The 25,713-nt window shown below is 44.1% G+C and overlaps 1 protein-coding gene across 3 annotated transcripts; it reads right to left on the reverse strand.

Annotated features, from left to right (window-relative positions):
* Positions 1–160: 160 nt before the first annotated feature.
* SEC24C (SEC24 homolog C, COPII coat complex component) lies at positions 161–25,420 on the reverse strand. Of its 3 annotated transcripts, XM_063102618.1 has the most exons (25): positions 25,355–25,411; positions 24,510–24,575; positions 23,354–23,553; positions 21,042–21,177; positions 11,689–11,861; positions 11,106–11,477; positions 10,650–10,786; positions 9,346–9,414; positions 7,919–8,030; positions 7,559–7,686; positions 6,244–6,382; positions 5,914–6,029; positions 5,618–5,742; positions 5,290–5,481; positions 4,992–5,085; positions 4,660–4,776; positions 4,146–4,316; positions 3,419–3,515; positions 3,172–3,317; positions 2,803–2,941; positions 2,535–2,653; positions 2,257–2,436; positions 1,811–2,002; positions 1,484–1,573; positions 161–1,358 (listed from the first exon to the last, which is right to left on the reverse strand). In XM_063102618.1, the coding sequence occupies exons 3-25, from the start codon at positions 23,523–23,525 to the stop codon at positions 1,218–1,220; spliced, it is 3,357 nt and encodes a 1,118-aa protein (XP_062958688.1). In that variant the 5' UTR covers positions 23,526–23,553; positions 24,510–24,575; positions 25,355–25,411; the 3' UTR covers positions 161–1,217. The 3 variants fall into 3 exon arrangements, with proteins under 3 accessions (XP_062958688.1, XP_062958686.1, XP_062958689.1); XM_063102616.1 differs by lacking the exon at positions 24,510–24,575 and having other exon boundaries at positions 25,355–25,420; XM_063102619.1 differs by lacking the exons at positions 9,346–9,414; positions 24,510–24,575 and having other exon boundaries at positions 25,355–25,420.
* Positions 25,421–25,713: the final 293 nt, after the last annotated feature.

The following is a 25,713-nucleotide window of genomic DNA, read 5'->3' on the forward strand; positions in this document are numbered from 1 at the left end:
CGCGACGGGCCGAGGCCCTACGCCACCGGAGGCACGCGGCGCATGCGCACCTCCGCTCAGCGGGCGGGCCGGGCTAAACGGGAAGTGAGACTTCACCAGAAAGGATGAGACTACTGGTTACATCTTAATTTATTTTATTTCTTTACAAATTAAAGATGCATTGAAAAATAAACCAATGAAGAGAAATGAGAGGCCCAGAACAGGGACATCCCAGGCTGGGAGCAGGCAAGCCTGGCCACCATCAAGCCTAGCCCTTCTCCTGCCCCAGCCAGTTGGGGTTGGAAGGTAACTGTTGGCCACTCAGTCAAGACCGAAACCCAAGTGGTGTCCCGGCGGGAGAGAACAGAGGTCCAGCCGCCTCTACCTCTCTCCCCCAAAATCCCCAGCTTGGAAAAGCAGTATTTCTAGTGGGAGCTCAAAATGGTATAAGGGCTGGTTCTGTGAGGTATTGCAAGTTGATGGCCAGTCTCCCTAAAGAACCATCCACTGTTAGGGTCTGTCCAGCTGGAAGGGAGGCTGGTACCTCTCCTAGGTCTTAATATACTTTGTGACTCAGTTGCCAGGCTCACTCATCTCTGACAATGTGCCTTTTCCACGGAGTGGCCACCAATCATTGCAGGAGAGAGAGCGAGCAGTGAAAGCAGAGAAAGCTAATCAACCACCCTCAGTAACTCTGACTCAACTGCTGACCTCCAGACCCAAGAAGGACCAACCACTCTCCTCTTCATCACTTATGGTCCATACCCCAGCTCTTGTGTACCTGGTATACTTTATCCCTAATATAGGAAGTTGTTGATGACACTGAGCTGAATTAGCCACCCCTATAGTAACCCTGGGATTCCCACTCCTTGCTGCCTGCCCCTCTCCTCTTGGAGGCTGGTCCAAAGGGGACACATAATATTGCTAGGGTCTGGGCATCTCCAAACCCCAACACTGAATCATATACAGTGAACTTAGAAACTACATTCATTACGACAGGATTAGCAGGAAAAGGAGGGTAGAGGGGGGGAACAGGATCACCTTCCATCAGCAGGACATGACAGAGTGGTAAGATACTTGAGCCCAGAAAGAAGGTGTCTCCTTATATCTCCCCCTCCCCCCAGAGACTGAGGTCAGTTTACATGACTTATAAGATATGGAACTGTCCCAGTTTCTCTGCTGTCCTGGGGTACTTTCTGGAAGCTGGCCTGGGACCCTATGCCATTTACCCACTTGCTTTAACTCAGTAGCTGCCGAATCTCTTTGTGCATGTGACAGAGAAAGTCCACATAGGATGCTCCCCCGCTCAGGCTCTTGTCTTCCACCAGGAAGTGCTTGAACAGCATCTCCAGCTTGTCCTCCTGTTTTACCACGATAAGCTATGACCAGAAGGCAGTCATGAGGCAGGGTTAAAGGAAATGAAATCTCCACAGAAATCTCATTACCTAGTCACTTACTGACTCCCCACCCCTTCCAGGAAATCCAGGATTCAGATCAGTGTTACCTTCATGTACCGCGATCTCTGTGCCCTTAAGCTATCAATGAGACCTCGAACCTTTGTAGACAGTGGATTATCCAGAACTGGCAGAACACTCTGGAACACAAAATTCATTCATCCTTTTGATAAGGTACTCTGAGTTCAGTCAAGATGGGGCAGTGTAGATTCACACATCACCAGAAACAAGGAGGCCTGGGAAGAATGACAGCCCCCTCCCTTCCCTCTAAGTGTTCCCTGATATTTAAGGGGACTAGCACACTAACTTTATTGGTTCCCATTCATATCACAAAGTGTACTTCCACACCCATATTCTCCTTGACTCCGTGCCCTCACCAGGCCACTGCTGATCTGACTGAAGGAGGAGACGTTGAAAAGGCTCTGGACAACACCCTGTTGGACACTTGCTCCCACCCAGAGGAAAAGGTTCAGCCCATTCTCCAGCAAATATATATCCCCATTGCTTAGACGCTCTTCAGACGCTCGAACTGCTGGTGGTTCGGTGGTACTCTCAATGGGAGACTTTGTCTAGATTAAAGGAAGGGGGCGAAAGGTTACCAAGGGCTGTAAGACACATCAGTCTTCCCCCACCCCACCCCCCACACAATTCAGAAAGCTAAGTCCCCAGACACTACCCCTTCTGGGGTCTCAGTAACTCAGTGTGAAAATTAGGTAATTATGCAAAAACAAATTCATTAGTATCAGACAGATATTAACACTTCCCTTCTTCCAAGAGGCCCTTTTCTCAGTGCAATGTCTCACACTCAAACCCTCAATCGCACCAACGGTAGGAGCCGAGGGTAGAAAAAGACATTGGTCTCAGCCACATCCATGGAGGTAACCAGCTGTCGGACATAGGCACGGTCATCAGTAGTGACTTCAGCTCCAGGCTGTAGGACATCACTCTTCAATACACAGTTCAGGTAAACTGGGAGTAACTTCATGCACTCGGGAAGGATCAGCTGAGGGGTTTATCAAAATTAAGTCAATGATCATGGGAAATCCCTCCCAAATTCAAAAATGTGTCCCAGTAGCCCATCCACTAACATGTTTGCCCCACCTGTCCTGCAGAGGAAGGGCTGGCACAGTTCTTTCTGTAACAGGCCAGGATCTGGGCACACTGAGTGATGAGAGTGTCACGAACAGTCTTCACAGGGCTGTTCAGGACTCCCCGGTATGCTGGATGGGAAAGGGAGATGTCACATTCACTGATCAGCTGCCCATCATGTGTGCCTTACCACCATCACACCTACCCAGGAATACTGAATCGTTGACCATCGTGGACCTTTCTCTCAGCCCCAACCCCTCTACCCTGCCTCTGCCCTCACCAAACTTGGCCATGTAGTTGATGAGTGTGTCAGTCTCACAGTTTCGATACAGATCAGCCAGCTGGGTGCAGCAGTTCAGGGCCAGGTTGTGGATTCGGAGTCGACGCTGCCCTGCACAGCTGGTGTAAAGCAGGGCACACTAGGGGAAGAGAGAGAGGGGGAACTCACACCCCTTTCTCACAAAAGCCCTCTGAAAAGCCGCCCCTTTGCTATATTATTAAACTAGAAAAAAAGACATGAGCCACCCCTCCCCCAGCCTCTTCTTCCAGTCCTTTATACCTACTACTCACCCTCTTCCTTGCAGCCTATTTGTGCCCAAATGAATGACACCCACCACTTCCTCCCCAACCCCTGCCTCCCGCCTGCCACCTGCAAGAGGGCTCCACTCTCTTCATTAAGCCGATCATCATGCTTGAACTCCACCGTCACTGTCTTGTCCCCATCCAGCCCAGCCAGCTCCACATCTGTTGTGTTGCTCATGTAGAAAGCCCCAAAGAAATCTACAGCCCGGATACCTGAGGCCACATAGACATGGTCAAGGCTAAAGGTAAGACAGAGCCACGTGCCTCCCTCCCAGATTCAGCCCCCCACCTGCTTTTCTCCAACCAGGACTGACCAGTGCTTGTCCTGACTCGCATCACAGCATCAAAGCCAACAATCTTCTGTACATCACGACGCAGGTCACTCAGGAACCGTTCCTGGTCATTCTCCACCTGTAGCCCCGCAGGACAAGAGTCCTGACTACAGAGCTCACCCTACAATCTCCCTGCACCTCTTCTGTCTACAAGCCTGCCTAATTGTTGTAACAATAACAGTGAAGATGATAATGATGTTGATGATGACAATGATAGCTTTTATGTTTTGTTTTTATTTTTTGGGGGGTGGCTGGCAAGTACATTGATCCAAACCCATGACCTTGGTGTTACCAGCACCATGCTCTCCAAGTGAGCTAATGGCCAGCTGACAATAATAGCTTTTAAGCACTTACTACATGCCAGGTACCACACTGAATGCTTTACATTTAATATATATTTAATTAGGTAGATAAATCCTAATTAATAAGTATGGAAACCCCATTTTACAGATGAAGGAACATGGAGGAAGTGATTAAGTAATTGATCCTAGGTCATACAGCTAGTAAGTGGTGGGGCCGGATATCAACCCAGGACTGATTCCAAGGCCCGTGCTCCTAACCACTGCACTCTCAGGGCTCACATCTTTACATTATGTGGTCTTCTACTCCAATCTACTCCTGTTAATTTGTTGATAAATCAGCAGCTAAAGAGCCACTCCACACGTAAGCAGACATTCCCAGCCCTGCCACCCAGAATCCCGCACCATACCTGAAAGCAAGCATATTTGTAGATGGAGCCACCAGTGAGCTGGGGCACAACAGAGAGTGTGGCCACATCCACATACTGGTTAGGGAAGAGGAAGAGGTCTACACAGCAGCCTTGGGCCACACACTCTTTGGCCAGGGTCTGATAGGCGCCTGTCTGCGGCTGGAACAGAGTCTGGAGAGGAGCGGAAGAAAATGTTCATATCTCAGCTCCACCCTATTTGACAACTGTATGTGTAATATAGGATATTCAAATACATGTAAGATTTCAGATCTACTTCCTAGGAGTTTGCAATAGTAGTAGAAAGTTCTCTAAAAAAAGAGTCTAGCAAAGGCTTTGGGATGAGATGGGGTAGAGAGGTGTTGGAGCAGTGGAGGTCAGTAGTCATAGATGTGATACGTGAAAGGGCAAGGTGTCTGGTCCCAGTCCCACCAAGAAAGTTAAGAGTGTGGCATTGTGAAGCGTCCCCACCTTCCTCTGTAATGGAAAGTCCTACCCCCATCTTCCAATCTCACACCTTCTCCTTGTCTGTGTTGATCAGCTTCCTGTCATCTCTGTTCTTCAGTTTCCCTGGGGCCTCTGCAATGGGCAGGGATGTGTGGAACAGAAACAGCTTCCCTGCACACTCAGCAGCCTAGGAACAAAGAGAGGACTACTTGTTCACTCTTTCCTTTATTTGTCCATTATTCATTCATTCCTTACCTTGTCATTTATTAAGTGCCAACTATGTCAGACAGGCTGACTTAGTAGACAGTCATCAACCACTGATGAAAAGGAGGTTGTATCCCAGGGAGTAAGGTGGTCAGAGGAAGGTGAGGCAGATGAGGTTGCCAGGGACTCCAGCCTTACCTTCAGAGCTTCCATCCCAGCCTGGATGACTGGGGCAAATACTGTCTCTGTCTCCCTTGTGTCTGCAAACATTTCTGGAATTTGATCCAATAAGCTGAGGAGAGAGAGGTGATAGGAGACAACCAAACTTACTACCCAGGTGCCTCAGTTCTCAATTCTCTGAAGAGTCATCTGGCCACCAGATTCTGGAAACTCCTGAGCCAGAGCCCCTGTCCATCTACTGACTCCTCTGCTCCACTCCCTGTCCTTCTGTGGTTATACCCTCCCCCGACATTTACCCCCACAATCTGGCTCTTACCTGGTGATGACTGCCCGAGACTCATTGACATTAACCAGGAAGCCGTCCAGCAGTGGTACAAACATGTCAGCCACATCGGATACAACCATCATCTGTGGCTGGGCCAATGAGCTCTTCACATTGTAGAAGTGGAGCACCTTATTGTAGGTGACAAAGCCAACGCGGATTGCTGACTCTTCTGCCCTGCCCTCCCTGTAAAAGGTGACATTGTTACCCACTTGCCACCTTCTCCACCACCCACAATTTCATGACATCAGGCTCCATCTGTTCAGTTAACCAGGTACCCCATCATTAACCAAAGGAAGCACCTTGGCTCCATAACTCTCACCTAGGTAGAAAGTCTAATAGTGACTTGAGCTCCTCACAGAGGAGCCTAACAAGACCAGTCCTGATGGCATTGTAGGAGACGTCAATCATGAAGATGAAGGCAGGAGAGCTGGGGAACTTATTGTTCTGCAGAGGAAGGAAATGGGGGAAGAGGGGTTTTGGTAAGCAGGCCAGTTGACTAGAGAGAGAAGTCAGCATCAAAGGGGACAATGAAGGGGTGAGGGAAATGATAACAGCCATTCTTAGCTGTCTCATTATCCTCCACCCACTGCTCCTCCCCATGCTACCTTCCCTCACCTTGCAGTAATCTACAGTGGCCAAAAATTCATAAGAGCCCAAGGATAGCTCAGGACGGTCATAAGCATCCACACGTTTGCCGGTATGATCCAGATGTTGAAAATACTGGGGGGGAACTGTGGGGAGTATGGCAGTGTGTTACTCAAAGGTCCACTCTCAATCTCAATAAGTCTGGCCCTGGCTGAGCTTGCTTCACAGCCCCACAGCCCCTCAGCCCCACATGTGCCCTACTTCCCCAGCTCCTGAAAAATGGACCCTCATCTATCTTACTAGAAAGAGAAAAATGAAGATGCAATCAAGACCTCCTCCCCCCTGTCCCCGTGAACATACCATCATTGATACAGCTGCAAAAGCAGCACTGGAAGCGCCTCCCTCCCTCAATGAACTGCATGAAGGGGCACATGTATGCTTTGCAGCGATTGCAGCGCAAAGGGCCAGACTCTCCGTGGTCCACGACATATGGTGAAGCCTAAGGAGCAAAGGGGAGGGGCTCAGACATAGAGGGAAGCTATGGTGGGTTCAGACATGTGGCAATAGATGAGGAGGAACAACCTGGAGGGAAAGGAGGCATGGCTCAGATATTTCGCCTGGGGAGGGAGTACAGTGGAGAGGAATGAGGACAATGGTAAGGGTACTGTTACAGGAAAATATCCCAAAGAGTCTAAATTCTATAATTCCCTCTTCCTACCCCCCATCCCCAGACTGCATTTCTCCCTGAAAGGGAGAAGGGACTGTGAAACTGGCCATACCAAGCCAGGGACTGCCATGGGTGTATGAGGAGAAAGCCAAAGGTTATCTAGGATTCTTGTTTCTGGCCCTGTCTTTAATCCCATCTTCACTCTTGCCCTAGAGATCTTGACTCCTGCTTCCTTCCCTAACCAAGCATGTATGACACTTCTCCGCTTCCATTTCTGGGATTCTGTGACACCTACTGATGCCCCAAGCAGATGTCACCCTACAGATAAGAGACCAGTGTCCACCCATCCCCATTGGGACCCAGAAAGAAAGAAAGAGAAAAACACACAGAGGAGGATAGACAGAAGCAGAATATAAACTGAGCATTGAGTTGCCAGTTACAGACAACTCTATCTAAAGTTAGATAAGCGAGGCATGAACATGAGGGTATCCTACCAAGGCCTGGCAGAGCAGCTGCCTAGCTCTCTCTCTTTTCATGCTGATTTCAGGTGCTGGCATAACAGATCAGGGCCCAAGCCAGGTGGGAGAAGGTCTACTGGATCCTGATCTACCTTTTCTCTTATACACTGTCCTGACCCCTAATCTACCTGAGATGATAGAATAGCATATAAGGAAAAAGCAGAATGATGTACTTCTCATCATCTGGAGATGACCATGAGATGAGAGGTTCCTGCATCCAGCTGATTCCTCCCCTACAAGTTGGCCTTGCCTCTTTTCATATTGTTTGTTTCCCCTATGGACCCTGTTCCCACCCAGCAGTTTCTTGGGCTTTTGCTCTCATCCCTACCATCCCTTTCAGGCATGGGCCTTAGGATAGAAAGCTACTGAAGATACTCTCTCCTCCTGCCCAACCAAGATGTCTTCCATTGTGACAACCAGCATCATATCTAGGAAGAAGCCTTATTCTCTCCCTCCCTTTCATTATACTTTAGCCCCTTCCCTGACTCACCTCCTCTGGGGGCAGCCTTGCCAGCGGCTTGATGACAGCTGCCAGGGGCACCTGAGCCTGCTTAGCCATGTCAGATGTGCAAGGGATATTATAGGATGTACATCGGATGTATCGGGGACTTGCATTCCCTGAAGTAGGAGGTAGAAGACCTGAGTCAGATCACGGAATCCCTCCAGATACCAGCTCTCCATTGGTGATCCACCCCATCACCTCCAAAAATGTTAGAGCTGACGGTGGCTTTTCTCCCCCAGAGGGACTAGTAGAGACTAGTCTCTGGTAAAAGACTGACAAAATCCCCATCCATAAGCTGATAATCTTGGAGAAAAAGCCCCCATAAGAAGGAGTTAATGCTCTTCTCACCTTGGTCCTTCACCAGGAAGTTGGTGGTGACTAAGGGTGGCACCTGGCCTCGTACTCCAGTAACAAATGGCTCTGAACCGCGGTTGTTCCTGTCATCTTCAATGACCTGAATCTGCAGGGAAGAAGTGAAATGAGTGAGATGACAGAAGAAAAGGAAGTGCCAGGTTCCAGAGTGCCAGGAGAAAGAAAGGCTAGAGCTGCAGCACAGAAACTAAAAATTTGCCAAGGAACATGTCATGCACCAGGCCTGCTTTCCTTCTGGAGATCATATAAAATGCTACAGTCCTGATCTTCCACTCTACAGCAACAAGGTGCTGGACAGACAACACTGAGATTGGGCTTCTTTATGAATTTCCCCCTGGCCCCAGATCAATCAATGGTGAGCCCTCTTATTCCTCCCACCACAGGAAAGCTCCAACTCTGATCACAAACCCTCAGACATGATTAGATTCCACTTCCCTCCCTTATCAAGGCTTCCTCCCTCCTCTCCCCAAGACACACTCAGAGTCAGAGCAGGAAAACAGACAACAGAACCATGTAAAAATGAATCTACCTGGAATGACTCTACAGTCAATGAAATTACAAGGGACTGGGTGAGGAGAGAATTAAACAGCTAGAAATGATCAGGTAAGATGAGGAAGCAGATGCTGCCTTATTTTCAGGTAAGCATCAGTGTGTATTCATGGGAGGAGAGGATGAGTACCCAGTCTTTGTAGCCCAATCCTCAATCCCCCACATTTGACAGACCCAGTGAAGGGGGGAAAAAAAGGATTTGCAAAGCTGGTAATCAGATTCTTGTGCAGGCTAGTGTTCTTCAGTCAATTACTTCAAGATGCGTTTAGTAAAACCAGAAAAAGTAAAGGGCAAATAAGACTGTATCGCATAGCAGAAAGGGTAGAAGCTTAGAGAAATATATCAGAGTCAAAAAGACTCTCCAGATGAGAAAGTGGCCCACACTTTCCCAAACCAGCAGTGCCTTCCCCTGTAAGAAATGCCAGTTTGGGATACCATGAACCTATGTGCCATGTGCCCAAATGTTTCTCCACAACAGGCTGTAGACAAACCAAACCCAAAGTACAAGGATCTACCACTCCGTCCTGTTCCATCACATGTCACATGCAGGCTCCTGGAGGAGCCAGCAGGACAAAAATAAAAGCTTAATATGCCACCTGGCCCCGTCTTTAGAGCCTAACCTTATACCACCCTATACTCAAGACAGCGCTAACAGCTTGCTACCTCTTCATTAAATGATGACTTGAGGCATGCATATCCTTCTAGCCTATAAAAGCGAGGCTCTACAAGGGCTATGGGAAGAGAATGGAGAGGGGATGGACATGGTGACTGAGGTGAAGATGAGGTCACAGGCATGCATGGATGGCACTAACACAGGGATGACACGCATACACACACCCACCCCCTGCACTTACTGGACTAGGAATGGCATCGGGGTCTATTCTGTGCCTGGTTTTCTGCTGAGGAGGCAGCTCATTGAGTTGCTTTTAGTGTTTTAATAATAAAGGCAGCAGGGTAATACAGGAAGGGAGACAAAAGAACAAGAGGCAGATGTTACTCTCTCAACCCTGATGAGTTAGACATAAACAGCTGGAACCCAGCTCATACTGCTGAAATGAGGCCCCCTCTAGATCTGAAATTTCAAATCTTTCTGGCCCAACACAGAGGCTTTAACGGCTGAGACTATGATATGGAAAGATAAGGGCAAATAGGAGGCAAGCGGGGATAATACAGGGAGGGGCTGAATGGGAGAAACCTTAAGGAAGAAGAAGAGGAATGTTCCCTCTAAAAGGCCAAACCTCCCATCTAAGGACTTTTTATGCTGAAAGAAGCCTTCTCTCACATCTAACCAGACACTCCTCACTGAAGGAGGGGAAAGGAAGGAGGGGCTCCTCTTGGGTCTCCCTTAGACAACAGGGTCCCTCACCGTGGTAGTTCACCAAAAGAAGAGGGAAGAGAACAGAATGGAATATGACAATGGCTAAGCATGGTGAGGTAACTGACATAGCAAATGTTACAGACAGAACTATAAAGTGGCCCTTACTTGGAAGTACAGTCCCAACCTCTATTCCAAGTCTGATAAGGAGGGCCTGAGGATTCTGATGGCTTTAAGGGTGAGATTCATCCACTTTCTGGGAGAAGCAGCTTCCCCAGTGGGGCTTTAAACATACATTGCCCTTGCAAACTGTAGATCCCTTTTCCCCATCCACACAGCAGGAGCCTACCAAACAAAAGTATTGGGGACTTCCTCCTAAAGCACTGGCCAAGTAGGAGCAGAAGGAAACTAATGAGGCTTTCCTTCTCTTAACACCAACACCGGAGAGTTCCCACCTGTTCTACCCGTTACGAAGAATGCTATCTTACTAGATCTAAGGGGACAAGACTCAGCCACTACTCCACAGAAGGGCAAAGGTTACAGTGCCATGTATGTCCAATAGTGACAGAACACAGCCCTCAACCCAGAGCTCTACTGACACTTTGATCACTCTCGGCTTCCCTTCCCTCCCTGCCCAGCTATGGAGTAAAACTGCTCCCACAAGACTTCTGGAACCTCAAGTTCTAGTTTAAAGGGTCAAAAATTACATCTAGTATCTAAGCCTACAAGAAGATAAATAAAATGAAAAATTATCAGAAAATGCTAGGCAAACCTCATCTAGGTTGACCTACTTATCTGGCAGACACAAACCCCTTCCTCAGGACCACACAAGTATCTACTTACAGGGCTTGGGATGGCATCAGGGTCCAGGCGCTTAGGAGGCAGTGGCTGAGGAGGCCCAGGCTGACTGCCAAATGTGGGTGCTCCTGGGTAGGGGCTTCCATAACTGGGCTGAGGGCCCCGGGCGGGTCCAAAGGAACCTGAGACAAGAGCACAAGGTTAATAAACTCAAAATCCCCCTCCCTATCTCTTCTTAAGGCCTCAAGGAAATGACTAGACTCCTATAAATATAGAATTATGAGGTACACTAATGCCTGGCAAAGCCATTCAGAGAAAGACTACGTAATCTGAACTACAAGAAAAAAGAATGTCTTACAAACCCACCACCTGAGTAATAATACCCTGAAGTTGTCCACCTAGTTCCCCATTTAGCAAGCAATACTAAAAACAAACAAAACACAAAAAATGCCTGAACAGCTTAAGCCTTTGGCTTCTATACAGACCTTGGGAAAGACTCACCATTTTGTTGCAGCTGATAGCCTGGCTGCTGGGGGGAGTGCATAGGTGGTGGTGGTCCTGGGGGCCCAGTCATCTGAGTGCCAGGGGGCAGAGCTTGAGGAGGAGGTGAGGACACATGGTTGGGCTGGCTCACTGGAAGCCCCCCAAAACCCTGTCCAGGCAGGAGTGGACCAGTCACTGAAGGCATCCGAGGACCCCCTGAAGCTGGGGGTATGAAGCTGGAGGGCTGTGGTGGGACAGATCGCTGGGGAGGCTGGACCCCAGGATGACCATGGGCCTGGCTAAGGGGAGGAGCCTGGCCTTGAGGATAGGAGCCATACAGACCAGAGTTAGGGAAACTTCCTGAGGCTGAGGCCAGCGATGTTGGTGTGCCTGAGAAATAGAAGAGGTAGAGTCAGAAGCCCAGTCATTCTGCCTCCTTATTCATACATCAATTTCCTTTCCACATAAGAGGGACAGTTATGTGTGTCCTATCATCTGGGGCTCAGAGGCACAGGAAATAAAAGGATTCAGGTATACTCTCAGAGCGTAATGCCTCTGAAAAGAAGGGGATAGTAACATTCTTGTAGTCACAGCTACTCACCATAGCCCAGCCCTGAAGCGGGAGGGGCTGGGGCCACAGCACCACTGATCTGCATTCCAGCCAGCTGCGCAGTCACCTCTGCACTTGTCGGGGAAGGGCCATAGGGCTGAAGTACAGACGACTGTCTGACCACAGGGGCCAATGGGGACCCAAATGGCTGAGACCCAGGGAGCCTGTGAAGAAAAGGAAAGTAGAGGTGACTAGTGGGGCTGGGACACCCTTCAAAGTCGGCAAGAACACCACATCATATAGGAAGCTACATTGTTTTGCGACATCTTACTCTCATCCTGGGCTCTTTTATGGCTTCATACTTTTGTATATTTGAGGGTAAATTACATTCCTGATTATCTACACTGTGATTATCCATGGCAAATCTCGTTTTTCACTATGTTTACTCCACAAATATATGTGGAGCACCTCAAGTCAAATACTATTTACTCTGCTAGTTAAATTATCACCTCCTCTGACTCGCTTTTTTTTTTGGTGGCTGGCCTGGACCTTGGTGTTATCAGCACCATGCTCTAACCAGCTGAGCTAACCAACCAGCCCCCTGACTCAATCCTTTGTTGACAAACCTCCTCAGTTTTGTCATGTGAAGCCCTGAAGGAATTGAAAGGGAAGGCAAACATAAGCATCACACACAGGCACCTAATAAATGTAGGATCAAACAAATGCTGTTTGTTCAATTTTTAAACAGAAGTTTATTACTTTATCCCGGGTAAAATGTTTGAAAAAATCTGTGAGATCAGAGGAGCAGGTCAGCTGAGTTTGGTATTCTGTACTAATTGGAAAGATGATGCTAACTATATCAAAAAAGAGCTAGGGAAACAGGACATAAACCGGGTAGCCTTCCAGCTGTGTCTATCTACCAACACCTCGTTAATTAGATAGCTATGTTGGACACTAGCATGGTATCAGGTGGAACATTTAAATACAATTACAAAATCATTCCAATATCATTGCACACCAACTACAGGCAACTGTTCTGTTATTTTTTACAGTGATATTACTGCAGATATTTACAACATAGGACATTATATATAACAAACTCCTTCTGGGATTTCAGAAATCAAATTCTTCAATTCTTCAGTAGTCTGTTACATTGAAATTCTGATTTATACTTCCTGCCCAACCCCCCTTTTTTGGCAGCTGGCCTGTACAGGGATCTGAACCCATGACCTTGGTGTTTCCTGCATCATACTCTCCCAAGTGAGCTAACCAGCCAGCCCCAAACTTATTCCTTCTATCTAGCTGTAATTTTTTTTTTTTTTTTTTTGGCACCTGGCTAATATGGGGATCCAAATCCTTGACCTTGGTGTTATAACACTGTGCGTTAACCAACCAAATCACACAGCTAGTCCTCCTGCCTTATTTTGTCTCTATTACATAATTGGTACTTCATATTTGGTCAGCTTCTATTAGTACGGCAGTTTAACACTTTTTAATTCATTCAACCAGTATTTTCTTCAACTAGTATTTCTGCTAGTGAAACTTACCTCCCTAAGCTCTTTGTTGAACTTTGCATTTTTTGTCTTCTGTAGCACTAAACACACTGTTAGCCCCATGGCTAATGCTCAATAAATCCCCGTCAGAATAATTATATTCCATGGTACCGCTCCATCAATATGGATAATACTGTCAACTACCCAATGTCACTCTGTCACATGCCCTAGTACCAGTAAACCATCACCTTATAAAGCAACTCTAGGTACTCTAATTTAATCCTCACAGCAAAATAATGAGGGAGATAGAGCAGATAGGAAACTAAAACACTAAGAATATAAGTGACATTCTCCACCCCCACCGCTTCACTTGACTCGAAGGAAAAAAAAGAATACAAGTGATAGACCAAGCTAGACTTAGAATCCAGACCTGATTCCTAACTTAATTATGAAATATAACATAAATAGAAAAAAGTACATAACACACACACACACACACACACACACACACACACACACACACACACACACACACACACACACACACACACACACACACACACACACACACACACACACACAGAGAGAGAGAGTTGAATAATTACAATATAACTATTTAGGTAACCAAAAACCAAGTCAAGAAATAGAACACACTAGCACCCAAAGGCCCTGCATGCATCTCCCCAATAACAACTCTCTCCCTTCTTTCAGAGGTAACTGCTATAGTCTCCCAACTTCCTAATAATCATTCCCCTGTCTTTAATAAAGTATAGTTCAGTTTTGTCACTTTTTTAACCTTTTGTAAACTGAATCATATCATATATACTCTTTGAGTTTTGCTTCTACTGTTCAACCTTATGTTTATGAAATTCATCTGTGATATTTGCCTTTAGTTATAGTTCATTCCCTTCATCACTAAATGTTATTCCACTAATTAAATATATCACAATTTGCTTAAGAATTTTGATGTAGATGGATATTTGGGGTTTTTGAATTTTGGGTTATTACAAACAATGTTGCTATGAACACTCATATATTTAACTTGTATATACAGTATATACATGAGTTTTTCTAAGGCATATATCTTAGTGAAATGAGTGAAATTACTGGATGACAGGGTATGCATATCTTCAATTTCAATAGATAACACCAAATTATTTTCTCAAAGTGGTTGTACTAATTTCCATCCTATCACCAGTGGATAAGAGTTCCAATTACTCCATATCCTCAGCAATATTTAGTATTGTCAGACCTTTTAATTTTGCCAATATGATGGATATGTAGGACAATCTTCTTGTGGTTTTTAATCTGTACCTTTTTGATTACTTATGAAGTTAAACAGCTTTTTTTTTTTTTTTTTTTTGGTGGCTGGCCAGTATGGGGATCCAAACCCTTGACCTTGATGTCATAAGGCTGTACTCTAACCAACTGAGCCAGTCAGCCAGCCCCCAAGTTGAATGGCTTTTTAATATATTCTTTGGCCATTTTTAGCTCTTCTTTTATAACGTGCCTATTCTAGTTTCTGTCCATTATTTTTTTTCAACTAGACTGCCTTTTTCTTTTTGCTAGGAGTTCTTTACATATTCTATATATTATTTTATGTGCTTTTATCTATTTTATGTATAAATTTCTTTTTCCATTCTGCAACATGTCTTTCCAATATACTTTCCACTCAATGTCTCCCGCTCTGATGATTCCCATCAGCACACAAACATACAAACGTCTGAAAGAAACAACCAACTATGGTGGAAACAACCCAAATGTCCATCAATGGAAGAATGGATAAACAAAATGTGGTATATGTCCATACAATGAAATATTAAAAAGGCCATAAAAAGGAATGAAGTACGGATACATGCCACAACACAGATGAACCTTAAAAACATTATACTAAGTAAGGCTGTCCAGTTATGTGAGTTAGCTACAGCACAGTGTTATAACACCAAGGTCTGGATTCTTATACAGGCCAGCCACCAAAAAAACCCCAAAACAAAAGAAACCCAAACAAACATTATACTAAGTAAAAAAAAGTCAGTTGCAAAATATCATACGGCATATGATTCCATTCTTATAAAGTCCAGAATAGAGAAATCTATAGGGACAGATGTAGATCAGTAGTTGCTTAAGGTTGGAGGCGTGGGGCAAAGAAGGAATAGCTACTTAGAATGGAATGGAGCTAGCTACTTAGCTAAAGGATACAGTGTTTCTTCTTGAGGTGACAGAAATGTTCTAAAGCTGACTGTGGTGATATTTGCACATATCTGTAAATAAACTAAAAACCATTGAACTGTACTCTTCAAATAAGTGAATTGCATGGTACGGTGAATTATATCTTTTTTTTTTTTTTTTTTTTGGCAGCTGGCCAGTATAGGGATCCAAACCCTTGACCCTGGTGTTGTAACACTGCGCTCTAACCAACTGAGCTAACTGGCCAGTCCATGAATTATAAATAAAGTTGTTTTTTAAAAATCCAAACAAATAATCTCACATCCCCCTCAAACTTTTGCTTCCCTTTTAGCTAAATATTGCAAAACAATTGGTTTATAGTCAATCTCTTTCTCTACTTCTTCAATTCCTATTTCCCTCTCTCTTTAAAGATCTTTCTAGGCTGGCCAGTTAGCTCAGTTGGTTACAGCGTGCTGCTGATAACACCAAGATCCAGGGTTTCATCCCTGTGCTGACCAGCTGCCAAAAAATAAGTAAATAAAGATCTTTCTGTGTTCATTTTCCTTTTTTTCCTAAGTCTGTCCTTTACTAGTTTTTTCAATTGGGTCTATATGCAAACAAACCTGTCTTTATTTGCCCTTTCTGTTAGCAAGGTACAATTATAATTCTAGGAAGACAACTATTTTCCCTTAATGCTTTCAAGGTACTATTTTATCATCTGGTGTCCTCTAATAGTGTCTATTGATTCTAATCAATTTTTTCCCCCTCTGAGACTCCTTTATGGCCTGGGTTGAGGGAGTATGGTTGTTTCACATTTGCTTCTGGAAGGTATTCCGACAATATTGTCACTCAAGATCAAATTTTTAAAAAAAAACTTTATTGAGACATAATTTCCATACTGTTAAATTCACTCCTTTTAAGAATACAATTCAATGACTTTTAGTGAATTTACAGTTATACAACTATCATCAGAATTCAATTTTAGAACATTTTCATCACCCCAGAAAAATCCCTTATGTTCATGTGTAGTCCCAAAACCTTTTTTTTCACACTCACCCACAGCCAGCCTGGGAGAAACGAGACCCCTTACTACTTCCCTCTGCCAGTGTGCGGACTTTTTTCCACCTGTTCTTTGAAGGCATAGCCCAGGTCCAGACTTCATAAACAGGGTCTCAATTCCAAATCTCCTTTCAGGAAAGCCCAAAGATTCATCTCCCATCCCCAGTACCTGCTTAAATTTAATCCCTGGGTTCTCAAGATAATAATGCCCATCCAATCTACACGCAGCTACAGTGTCAATTTATCACTCTGATTTTCAGTCCCCACTTGGTCTCTGGTACTTGAGGATTTCACTTTCTTTCTTTTAAGCTTAACCATGCACTTGAAAAAAACTTTTTTTGTTTCTATTTCATCTCTCCTTTCTAGATGTTTGTAGCATAAGGGTTTTCAGGTTATATTAATCTGCCGCCCAGTGTGACCTACTCCAACTAGACATTTTCTTCATCTCTCCACTGAAACTGCATTTATTAATAATGCTGACCGTGCCAAATCTGTCAGTTCTCAGTCCTCATCCTACCTTTCAGCAGCAATTGACACAGCTGATTACTTTCTTGCCTTCACGAAATACTAGGTTTCAGGACACCACACTCTCCTGGCTTATCTACTACCTCGCTACTGCTCTTTCTCATTATCTTTTGATAGCTCCTCCTCTTCTTTCCTTTTTTTCTTTTTTTTTGGCAGCAAGCCAGTATGGAGATCTGAACCCTTAACCTCGGACATTCTGTCCTTTTAAATGTTGGTAAAGGGCTGGCCAGTTAGCTGAGCTGATTAGAGCACAGGCTTATAACACCAAGGTCACAGGTTCAAATCTGCTTACCAGCCAGCTGCCAAAAAAAAAGATAAATGTTGGTCCTCAATTCTATTTTTTACTCTCAATTCTCACTTTCTAAGTGATTTCACCTAGTTTCATGGCTTCAAGTAATATCTCTAGACTGAGGATTCCCAAAGTTATATCTATAGTCCTGATGTTAGTCCTGAGCTGCAAATTTGCATATATACCTGCCCATTCAACATCTCTACCAAGATGTATAATAGCTTTCCTAAACATATAATATCCAAAATAAAACTCTTAATTTCACCCCCAAAATCTATACCTTCTCAAATATTCCACACCTCAGTAAACAGCACTATTATTTACCCAGTTGCTTAAGCTGACAGGCTAAGAGACATCCAGAATTCCTCTCCCTTTCTTAACTCACATCCAATCCTAGTGACTCCACCTTCAAAATGTATCTCAAATCACACTATCATTTCCCACCACCTTTACCACTGCCATCCTAAACCAAGCCAAGATCATCTCTTATCTGAACTAGTGCAACAGCCTCCTAATAGGATTCCCTACTTTTACTCTTGAATTTTTTGTTTGTTTTTTGTTGTTGGCTGGCCGGTATGGGGATCCTAACCCTTGACTTTGTGTTATAACACTGCGCTCTAACCAAATGAGATAACCGGCCAGCCTGAATTTTTTTTTAATAAACATATTTTTTTATTTATTAGAGAATGGAGAGAGCATATGCAAAATAACATTTTTAAATGTTTTTAGTAAACATGTTAATGATAGTGTTAGTATTGTAATACAAAGACTGTTGTGTGTAATAAGAGACAGAATAAATGAGAAATTGTGGCATATTTCAATATTCTAATCCATCACCCCTATGTCCTTAAGAACCAAGATTTCTGGTATGGAAGAAAAGAGATATAGATGTAATAGAGAAGAGATTAAGTAAAGGCTCTGTGGTCTTAAATTTGAATTGGAAGTACAAATATAAATTAAGGTAAATGAGGTATTTTATCTTTTCTTTTTTTTAAGATGACCAGTAAGGGGATCTTAACCCTTGACTTGGTGTTGTCAGCACCACATTCACCCAGTGAGCAACCGGCCATCCCTATATGGGATCCGAACCCGTGGCCTTGGTGTTATCAGCACCACACTCTCCCGAGTGAGCCACAGGCCGGCCCCAAGGTATTTTATCTTTAATACGGGTAGTTATGTGTTTCGTAGCTCTGTCTATTGAAAGGCCTAGAATGTGACCAGTCCAGTAGCCATAAGCATTACGATTGCTCAGATTATAGTCTTAAAATATCGTTTCTCAATAAAAAAAAATAAAGGATTTCTTGTAAAATGGCTAATTCCTGGCCTGGGACTACTAGGGTCATGTAAAAAGGACTCTTGAGTCAACTTGAAGAGGCTTCCACCTGAACAGTGAACTTCAATAATGATGATAATTTTCAGTGGACTAAAACCCATCAAATATATTTAAATCTGGACGAGCCCGTGGCGCACTCGGGAGAGTGCAGCGCTGGGAGCGCAGCGACACTCCCGCCCCGGGTTCGGATCCTATATAGGAATGGCCGGTGCACTCACTGGCTGAGTACCGGTCACGAAAAAGACAAAAAAAAAAAAATATATATATATATATATATATATTTAAACCTATACGTTCATAATGATATTTAAAAGAAGAAGAACTGGTCACCTTCAGTGGATGACAGGGGATCGATTCATTCCCTTGTAAACTGGAAAAGAAAAGTAAAGAATCAAGCATTTAGGGGCCGGCCTGTGGCTCACTTGGGAGAGTGTGGTGCTGATAACACCAAGGCCACGGGTTTGGATCCCTATATAGGGATGGCCAGTTAGCTCACTTTGGATAGCGTGGTGCTGACAACACCAAGTCAAGGGTTGAGATACCCTTACCGGTCATCTTTAAAAAAAAAAAAAAGAATCAAGCATTTATCCTTCATGAATTGAACAACTAGTAACCAAATAACAGACAATGAGAATTGTCTATAACAGTATTCAAACAAATAAATGGAAAAGAAAAGAATTAGAGTATCACCATTTCGCAAAACCAATAAATTAATATATACATATACATATAGGCATTAAGCATCAACAACTGCTAACATCACAAAAAAAGAGAAAGTAAAACATTACGCGTCTCCTATAGTCTTGCCCTACACTACCCAATGGATCAAACCTAAGTCTGATCTAGTCTCTGGATCCAGATGTCAATTTGTAGGAAATACAAAGGAAAAAGGAAAATGTTGAACTGTAACATGAGTATGCAATTAGGAGAACCGGACTGTGGGAAACTCTTCAGGTCAATCAGCTTGGTATCTTCAACAGATAAAAAGTAAGAAAAAGAAAGAGGTAGAGGTAGAACCTATAGACTGAAAAGACATACTAGGTTTTTTGATGTGGGAAAAATTGTGGTGTCTAGGAATGTACATTTGAGTGTAAACTATCTTTAAAAAAAACACAAGAAAGTATTTACTATATAAAAAAAGAAATACTCAATGACAAAATTAAGAAAAAAGAAAGTAGTTACTACAAAAGTCAAGATAATGATTACTTATGGGAGAAGGGAGAGAGTAATGATTGAACTTGGGACACATGGAAAGGGCTTCTGGGATGAATGTCAGAATTCTATTTCTTGATCTGGGTTGTAGGTACAAAGGAGTTCCCTTTATAAGAATTTACTAAGGAATACATTTGTTTTGTATGTGTTTTGTGTATGTGTGTTTTATATTACAATGAAAAGATCCATTGCATAAACAAACAAATAATTAAATAAGTAGAAATGTGTTTCTCCCCAGCTTAAAACTCTCCAATGGCTTCTCACTGCTCCTAAAATGAACTTTAAACTTCTCACTGTGGCTTACAAAGCATTATATGATATGGCTCCTGCCAACATTTCTGCCTTGTTTCCTCTACTCTGATCTAGCCACACTGACCTTCTTGCTCTTCCTCACATCCACCAAATTAATTTCTACCTCAGGGCCTTTGCACTTGTTGCTCTCTCTACCTAAGACACTCCTCTCCCAGATATTTGCAAGTCTCATTTCATCACTTCACTGAGGTCTCAAATATCACTTTAGAAAGGTTTTCCTTGGCCAGCATATTTAAAATAGCTCCCTATCTCTTCACCAGTTATTCTCTATATCCTCACCCTGGTTTTATATCTTTATGGATATGTGTCTACTTGTTAGCTTCTGTGTACCCCATTCATTTGCCTTATCCAGGCTTACATTTAATGCTAAAAATGTATATTCTGAACACCTTATAAAAGTATCAGAAAATGACTCTTCCATTACTGTACCCCCTTACCCACAGTTATACTTTATTCTTCATTTTTTAAAAAACAAACACTCCAGCAGAGATGACTGCCCTCCTTTAATGGATGTCCATGCAAAGATGGGTTTATTGGGTCACGCACCACCAAAGTTTTCATCATTTATGTGGTTTTCCTTTGAGTATCTTTCATTTCATAACTGGCCATGCCCATACTTAACCAATCAGTACTACTACATGCCCGATCTAGAGGAAAGGGGGAGGTCAGAGGAGACACAAATAATCCACAAATGGTCCTCCCCTCCCATTTCTCCTTTAGCGCAGGCTCAGTAGGACCACAACCATTATTGAAGATGTGTGTCTAGTAAAAAAAAATAAACTCAAGTTCACTGAAACAGAAGATATGCAAAAGAACCCACGTACTAAGATGGGTCAATAATCCACAGGGCTGGACAACAGCAGCATCTGTAAACTGGAAAAAAGAAGACAAAATACAAAATGGTAGAAGGAAGAAAAAAAGGGATCTACAAGAAAGGAAGAAGAAGAAAAAAAGGAAATAGATACTCATTCATTCCTAACTTTCCACTTTCATCAGACCAATTTTAGGTACATACCTTTGCATCTGAACAGTAGAGCTCGGCCCATTCTGTATGTCTCCTTGGCCAAACTGGCCATATGTAGCCTGGCCACAAGGGGCCTGTGCTGTCGAGGCTGGAGGTGCCCCTGAGGAAGGTGGTGCTCTTGACACACCTGAGGGTAAAGGACAGAAACTATGATTGGGAAATAACTTTCTTCTCCAGCCTGAGCATGCAAAATAAGGATCAATAAGCTCAGACCTTCACTGGCTTTGCAGTGAAAAGGACACAATTAACATGAACTCTAGCTACAAAAGAATTCTGAACATAGATGCCCAACAGAAAGCTTACACTCTACTAGACAGGTACATCGCTCTAGACAGAGTTAAGCTATAGCCAGAGGCACAAGAATGTAAGGCCTTTCTGTGATCACCATACTCTCTCAATCCAGGATAGCCTTATATTCTCACCCTAGACAAAAAGTCAACTCTTATAAGGAAAAGATCTTACTCCAGAACTCAGAAACTCGGAGCATATATGAGACAAGTGGCACAGAAGATGACCAAGTAATATACTGAACTAGGCTGTAAAGAAAGCTGTCTCTTGAGACTATTCTGCCGCCCTCTTCTTCATACACTCTACTTATCCTAACCAGATCCATTCCATCCACTTCTAAAAGTAGAATCTTCCAATAGCAAATGGTTCAGGAAAGAGTTCTCATAGGTGGGAAACGTTGTTTCTGCCCAAGAGTTCGGTTGGGACAGTTGTCCTGTCCCCACATTTGTGCTGCCACCTATGTGTTCACAAAAGCTGTACTTCATCCTTTCCATTTATCAGAACTGCCACTGAAACCACTTCTGCTACCCTTAGCCGTCTTTACCACATGAAATGCAGGAAGAAAGCGATTAGTTACTTGGCACATCACTTTTAAAATGCTGTTGACCCCTGTTCAAATAATTTTTTTCTTTTCCTCTGCCCTCGGTAGATTAGACACTTACAGAACCTGCCTACCTTGATTAATCAAAACTTGCTCACTAACCATAACAGAACCAGATCTGTTTGCCTCTCAGTAACAAAGTTTTCTCTTGAGGGAATTCCAAACTCCAACTTGATAAGACAGGGCTTGACAGAGCAGAGGTGGACTCTGTACAGCCAAAGTCCCAACCCAGAGTATGGCTTTTCTAAAGACCTAAGAACTAATTGCTCCACTTCACAAAATTTTTTTTCACAGAGGTTGGCTGGTTGCCTCAGTTGGTTAGAGTGTAGCCTTGTAACAACAAAGTCAAGGGTTCAGATCCCTGTACCAGCCAGCCGCCAAAAAAAAAAAAAAAAAAAAAAATGTGTTTTTAACAATTATAATTAAAACAATAATACTTCATTCATTTCCCAAATCTTACCTATACCTCCTTCATGCCTTTTTCCCTCCCATATCCTTTTATAGAATTTACTCTCTTAAAAAGCATAAACAGTTCGGCATATCCTAAGTCCTCAGCTAGCCTAACCAAAAATCTACTGTTAACTACTTTCCCAAAAGCCCTTCTGGATAATCTGTAGAGTATCTGCTGCTCTTCTTGAAAAAGTACATAAAAGTCAAACAGTGAACCTAAAGTAGCACCAAATTAGTCTTTTCTTATTGCCCTGATATTATAGAACATCTAAGAAGTAAAGGAAACTCAAGTAAAGGAAAAGGAATGATATCAGAAGAAAGATATGAGAGGCACCAAAAATCAGGCACACAAATACCACACTTTTAATCCATGAACTAGCTCCTCTTGTCCCAGAGTCATTTATACGTAGTGCCAGTCCAATGAGAGGCATTCTCAATATATATGAGGAATAAGTGATTTCAGGGGGACTTTAGGTCAACAGGAAATATTCAGTTGAGGCCACAGGCTCTGGAGAAGCTGTGACCACAACCCTTCCATTTAGCTTGGAACAATGCAACCAGGTGAGGCCGCACAAGGTGACACCCACAGGAAGTGAGGTACCGTTGAACTTGGAAGATGTACTTCCACTAGATATCTTAAGGCAGAAACACAGTCACCACATCTAAATACAGGGAATGGGCTGGCCAGTTGGCTCAGCTGGTTAGGATGCAGTGTTAATAACACCAAGGTCAAGGGTTCAGATCCCGTTACCGGCCAGCCACCAAAAATAAATAATAAAATAAATAAAAATAAAAACAGGAAAGAGCAGACTACCCACAGGGCTCTTTAGCTGCAGGGAACCAAATTCATGTTCCTCAATCACAAGCACCCAAACACTGCAGACAGCTTAGCTACAGCAATACAACCCAACCTGATGAATCTGCTGATTCCCCTCCTTAATTCAAAGGAAACTTGGAAACATACCTTGGGGAGGTGTTTGCTGAAAGCCTGGTACTGGGCCATTGTAGGCACCATAGGGAGTTGGGGGTGCTGTGGACCCTGGCTGCCCACCATAGTTGGACTGATGATACCCTGGGTAGATGGGCTGGGGCTGCCCAAATGGCGGTACAGGTGGAGCTGACTGGTTGACATTCATTATGAGAGCATCCCCAACTTGGTCTCACCTATCAGACAAGAGGGAAGAGAGAATTAGTCAAAACAAACTTTCTAAAGAGAGAGCAAATATTCAGGGTAGGAAGTAGAGATAAAAAGGGATTGACGGGGCTGAGCCCGTGGCGCACTTGGTAGAGTGCGGCGCTGGGAGCGCTGCAACGCTCCCGCCGCGGGTTCGGATCCTATATAGGACTGGCCGGTGCACTCACTGGCTGAGTGCCGGTCACGGAAAAAAAAAAAAAAAAAAAAAAGGGATTGACGTAGGGCCAGCCTGTGGCTCACTTGGGAGAGTGTGGTGCTGATAACACTAAGGCCAACGGTTCAGATCCCTATATAGGGATGGCCAGTTAACTCACTTGGGAGAGTGTGGTGCTGACAACACCAAGTCAAGGGTTAAGATCCCCTTACCAGTCATCTTTTAATAAATAAATAAATAAAGGGATTGACCTTATCAGGTAGTGAGCAGCTTAATCATTCCCACACTACCACAGGATTTTAGTAATTTTCTGCCCCAGCCGTTACCCAGATTACCTCCTCAAAACAAGAATTTTGTTACTCTGAACCCCATGCTTTGTCATTGTCAAGAGGGAATAAATTTCAACTTCAGACAGGCACACTGGAATGGAGCAGCAGCCTCCATTCCCCAGCGGTATTTCTAGAGTCTAATCACACAAGGAGTCCTTTGGCTGATGAACTACCATGATATTACAGGTAAATGAAACAACGCTCCCACTTTCCATTCATTCACTCTAGGTTCCATTCATCCATTCATTCAACAGAGTACCCTTTAGTGTGCTAGTTTTTTTTATCCACTCAGGCTAAAAATCTAAAACAGATCAGGTAAAATCCCACCCCTTCAAAAGACAAATTTTAGAGTAACTGATTTAGAGAAATGGCATTCTTTGCCTAAACTGCTATAATCCAAACCCAGAACTGAAGCATTAAAATCACTAAATATAAAGGATACCTGAAAACTCTAGGAAGGTAACAGATTAGAACCGAGTACAGGCCAGGCACAAAAACTTCACATAATCTAGGAAAACAGTTCAAAGAGCAGTGGCAAAATTAGATTTCATGGAAAAGATCATTCATATCATCCCTCAAGCAGAGGAGTATGAGTACTCGCCTCTCCCCTTTGCTTGGAAGGGTCATCTTAACTATAGAAAAGCTGAGCTATGCCTAGACTAGAACTCTTTAAACTCAAAGCCATCTTAGGAGCTGCTCTTCCAAATCCCAAACCTTGCTTAGATCCCTGACACTAAGCTTGACAGCCAACCCCTTTCCTTTCTTTATCTTCCTAAAATCAGGGGGGAAGCGAAAGGAAAGGATCTCCTTCTCCAGGAAATAATCCTCTCAAACACACCCAAGAGCCTGGAGTCAGACTCAAGTTTCGACTCCATTCTAGGTGGACAGTGGAAGGTGACGACCCAAAGGGGCGGGGCAAGCTTCCTAGAACTCTGAAAGTAGTCGAGCTGTGGAGGCTGGGAGCGCCGAGGTTCAAGACCAAGAAGCCAAGCCAGTTTCTCGGGCCACGAAGAGAGAAAGGGCTGGTCCATTAAGCACAAAAACCCAGCGTCTTGCGCCCTTCAACAAGCTCAGGGCAGGAAGCGGGAGCCGGAACCTGGGCCGGGAGGCGAAGGGAGAGTCTAGGACTGAGCCTGGACGGTGGATGCGTGAAGTGAGGGTCTCTTCCAGGGCCCCGCCCCAGGCTCCCCGCTTCCTTCTAAAAACTGGACCCGTATCTGGCCAGTAATAATATCCCAGCCTCTCTTCTGCTTTCCTACCCTCCAACCTCCCGATGCCACTCCTCACCCGGCTCCAGATCCAGGTTCGACTTCGTCCCGAACGTCAAGGCTCCCAGGCTCCACTTCCGGTTCCGAGGGAGGCGTCGCGTCGCCCCCGGAAGTTCCGCCCCCACGCTCCACGGTCGGGCCACTCCTTCTGCCACGTCTTCACTAGGCACGCGTTTGGGAACCCGGATGCCGCGCATGAGCTACTTTCTTTTCTCATCATGGCGGCCCACTGGGAGTCTCTGCTGTCTTATACATTTCTTAGCTGTCCTCGTCATTTTATGACCTTACCAACTGAGATGCGATTGAAAAGACTATATCAAACTATTTTTAATAACACCCTCTCAATCCGCCTGTGACGTATCAGTGACCTTTGATTTA

The sequence above is a fragment of the Cynocephalus volans genome, chromosome 7, assembly GCF_027409185.1.
Source record: "Cynocephalus volans isolate mCynVol1 chromosome 7, mCynVol1.pri, whole genome shotgun sequence".
Lineage (NCBI taxonomy): Eukaryota > Metazoa > Chordata > Mammalia > Dermoptera > Cynocephalidae > Cynocephalus > Cynocephalus volans.

Coding starts and splice junctions, on each gene's coding strand:
- SEC24C (XM_063102616.1), bottom strand. CDS start 23,525: ATGAATGTCAACCAGTCAGCTCCACCTGTACCGCCATTTGGGCAGCCC. Junction 6,383..7,558: donor CAAGGCTGCCCCCAGAGGAG/GTGAGTCAGGGA, acceptor TTTGCTCCTTAG/GCTTCACCATATGTCGTGGA. Junction 2,654..2,802: donor CAACTACATGGCCAAGTTTG/GTGAGGGCAGAG, acceptor TTTCCCATCCAG/CATACCGGGGAGTCCTGAAC.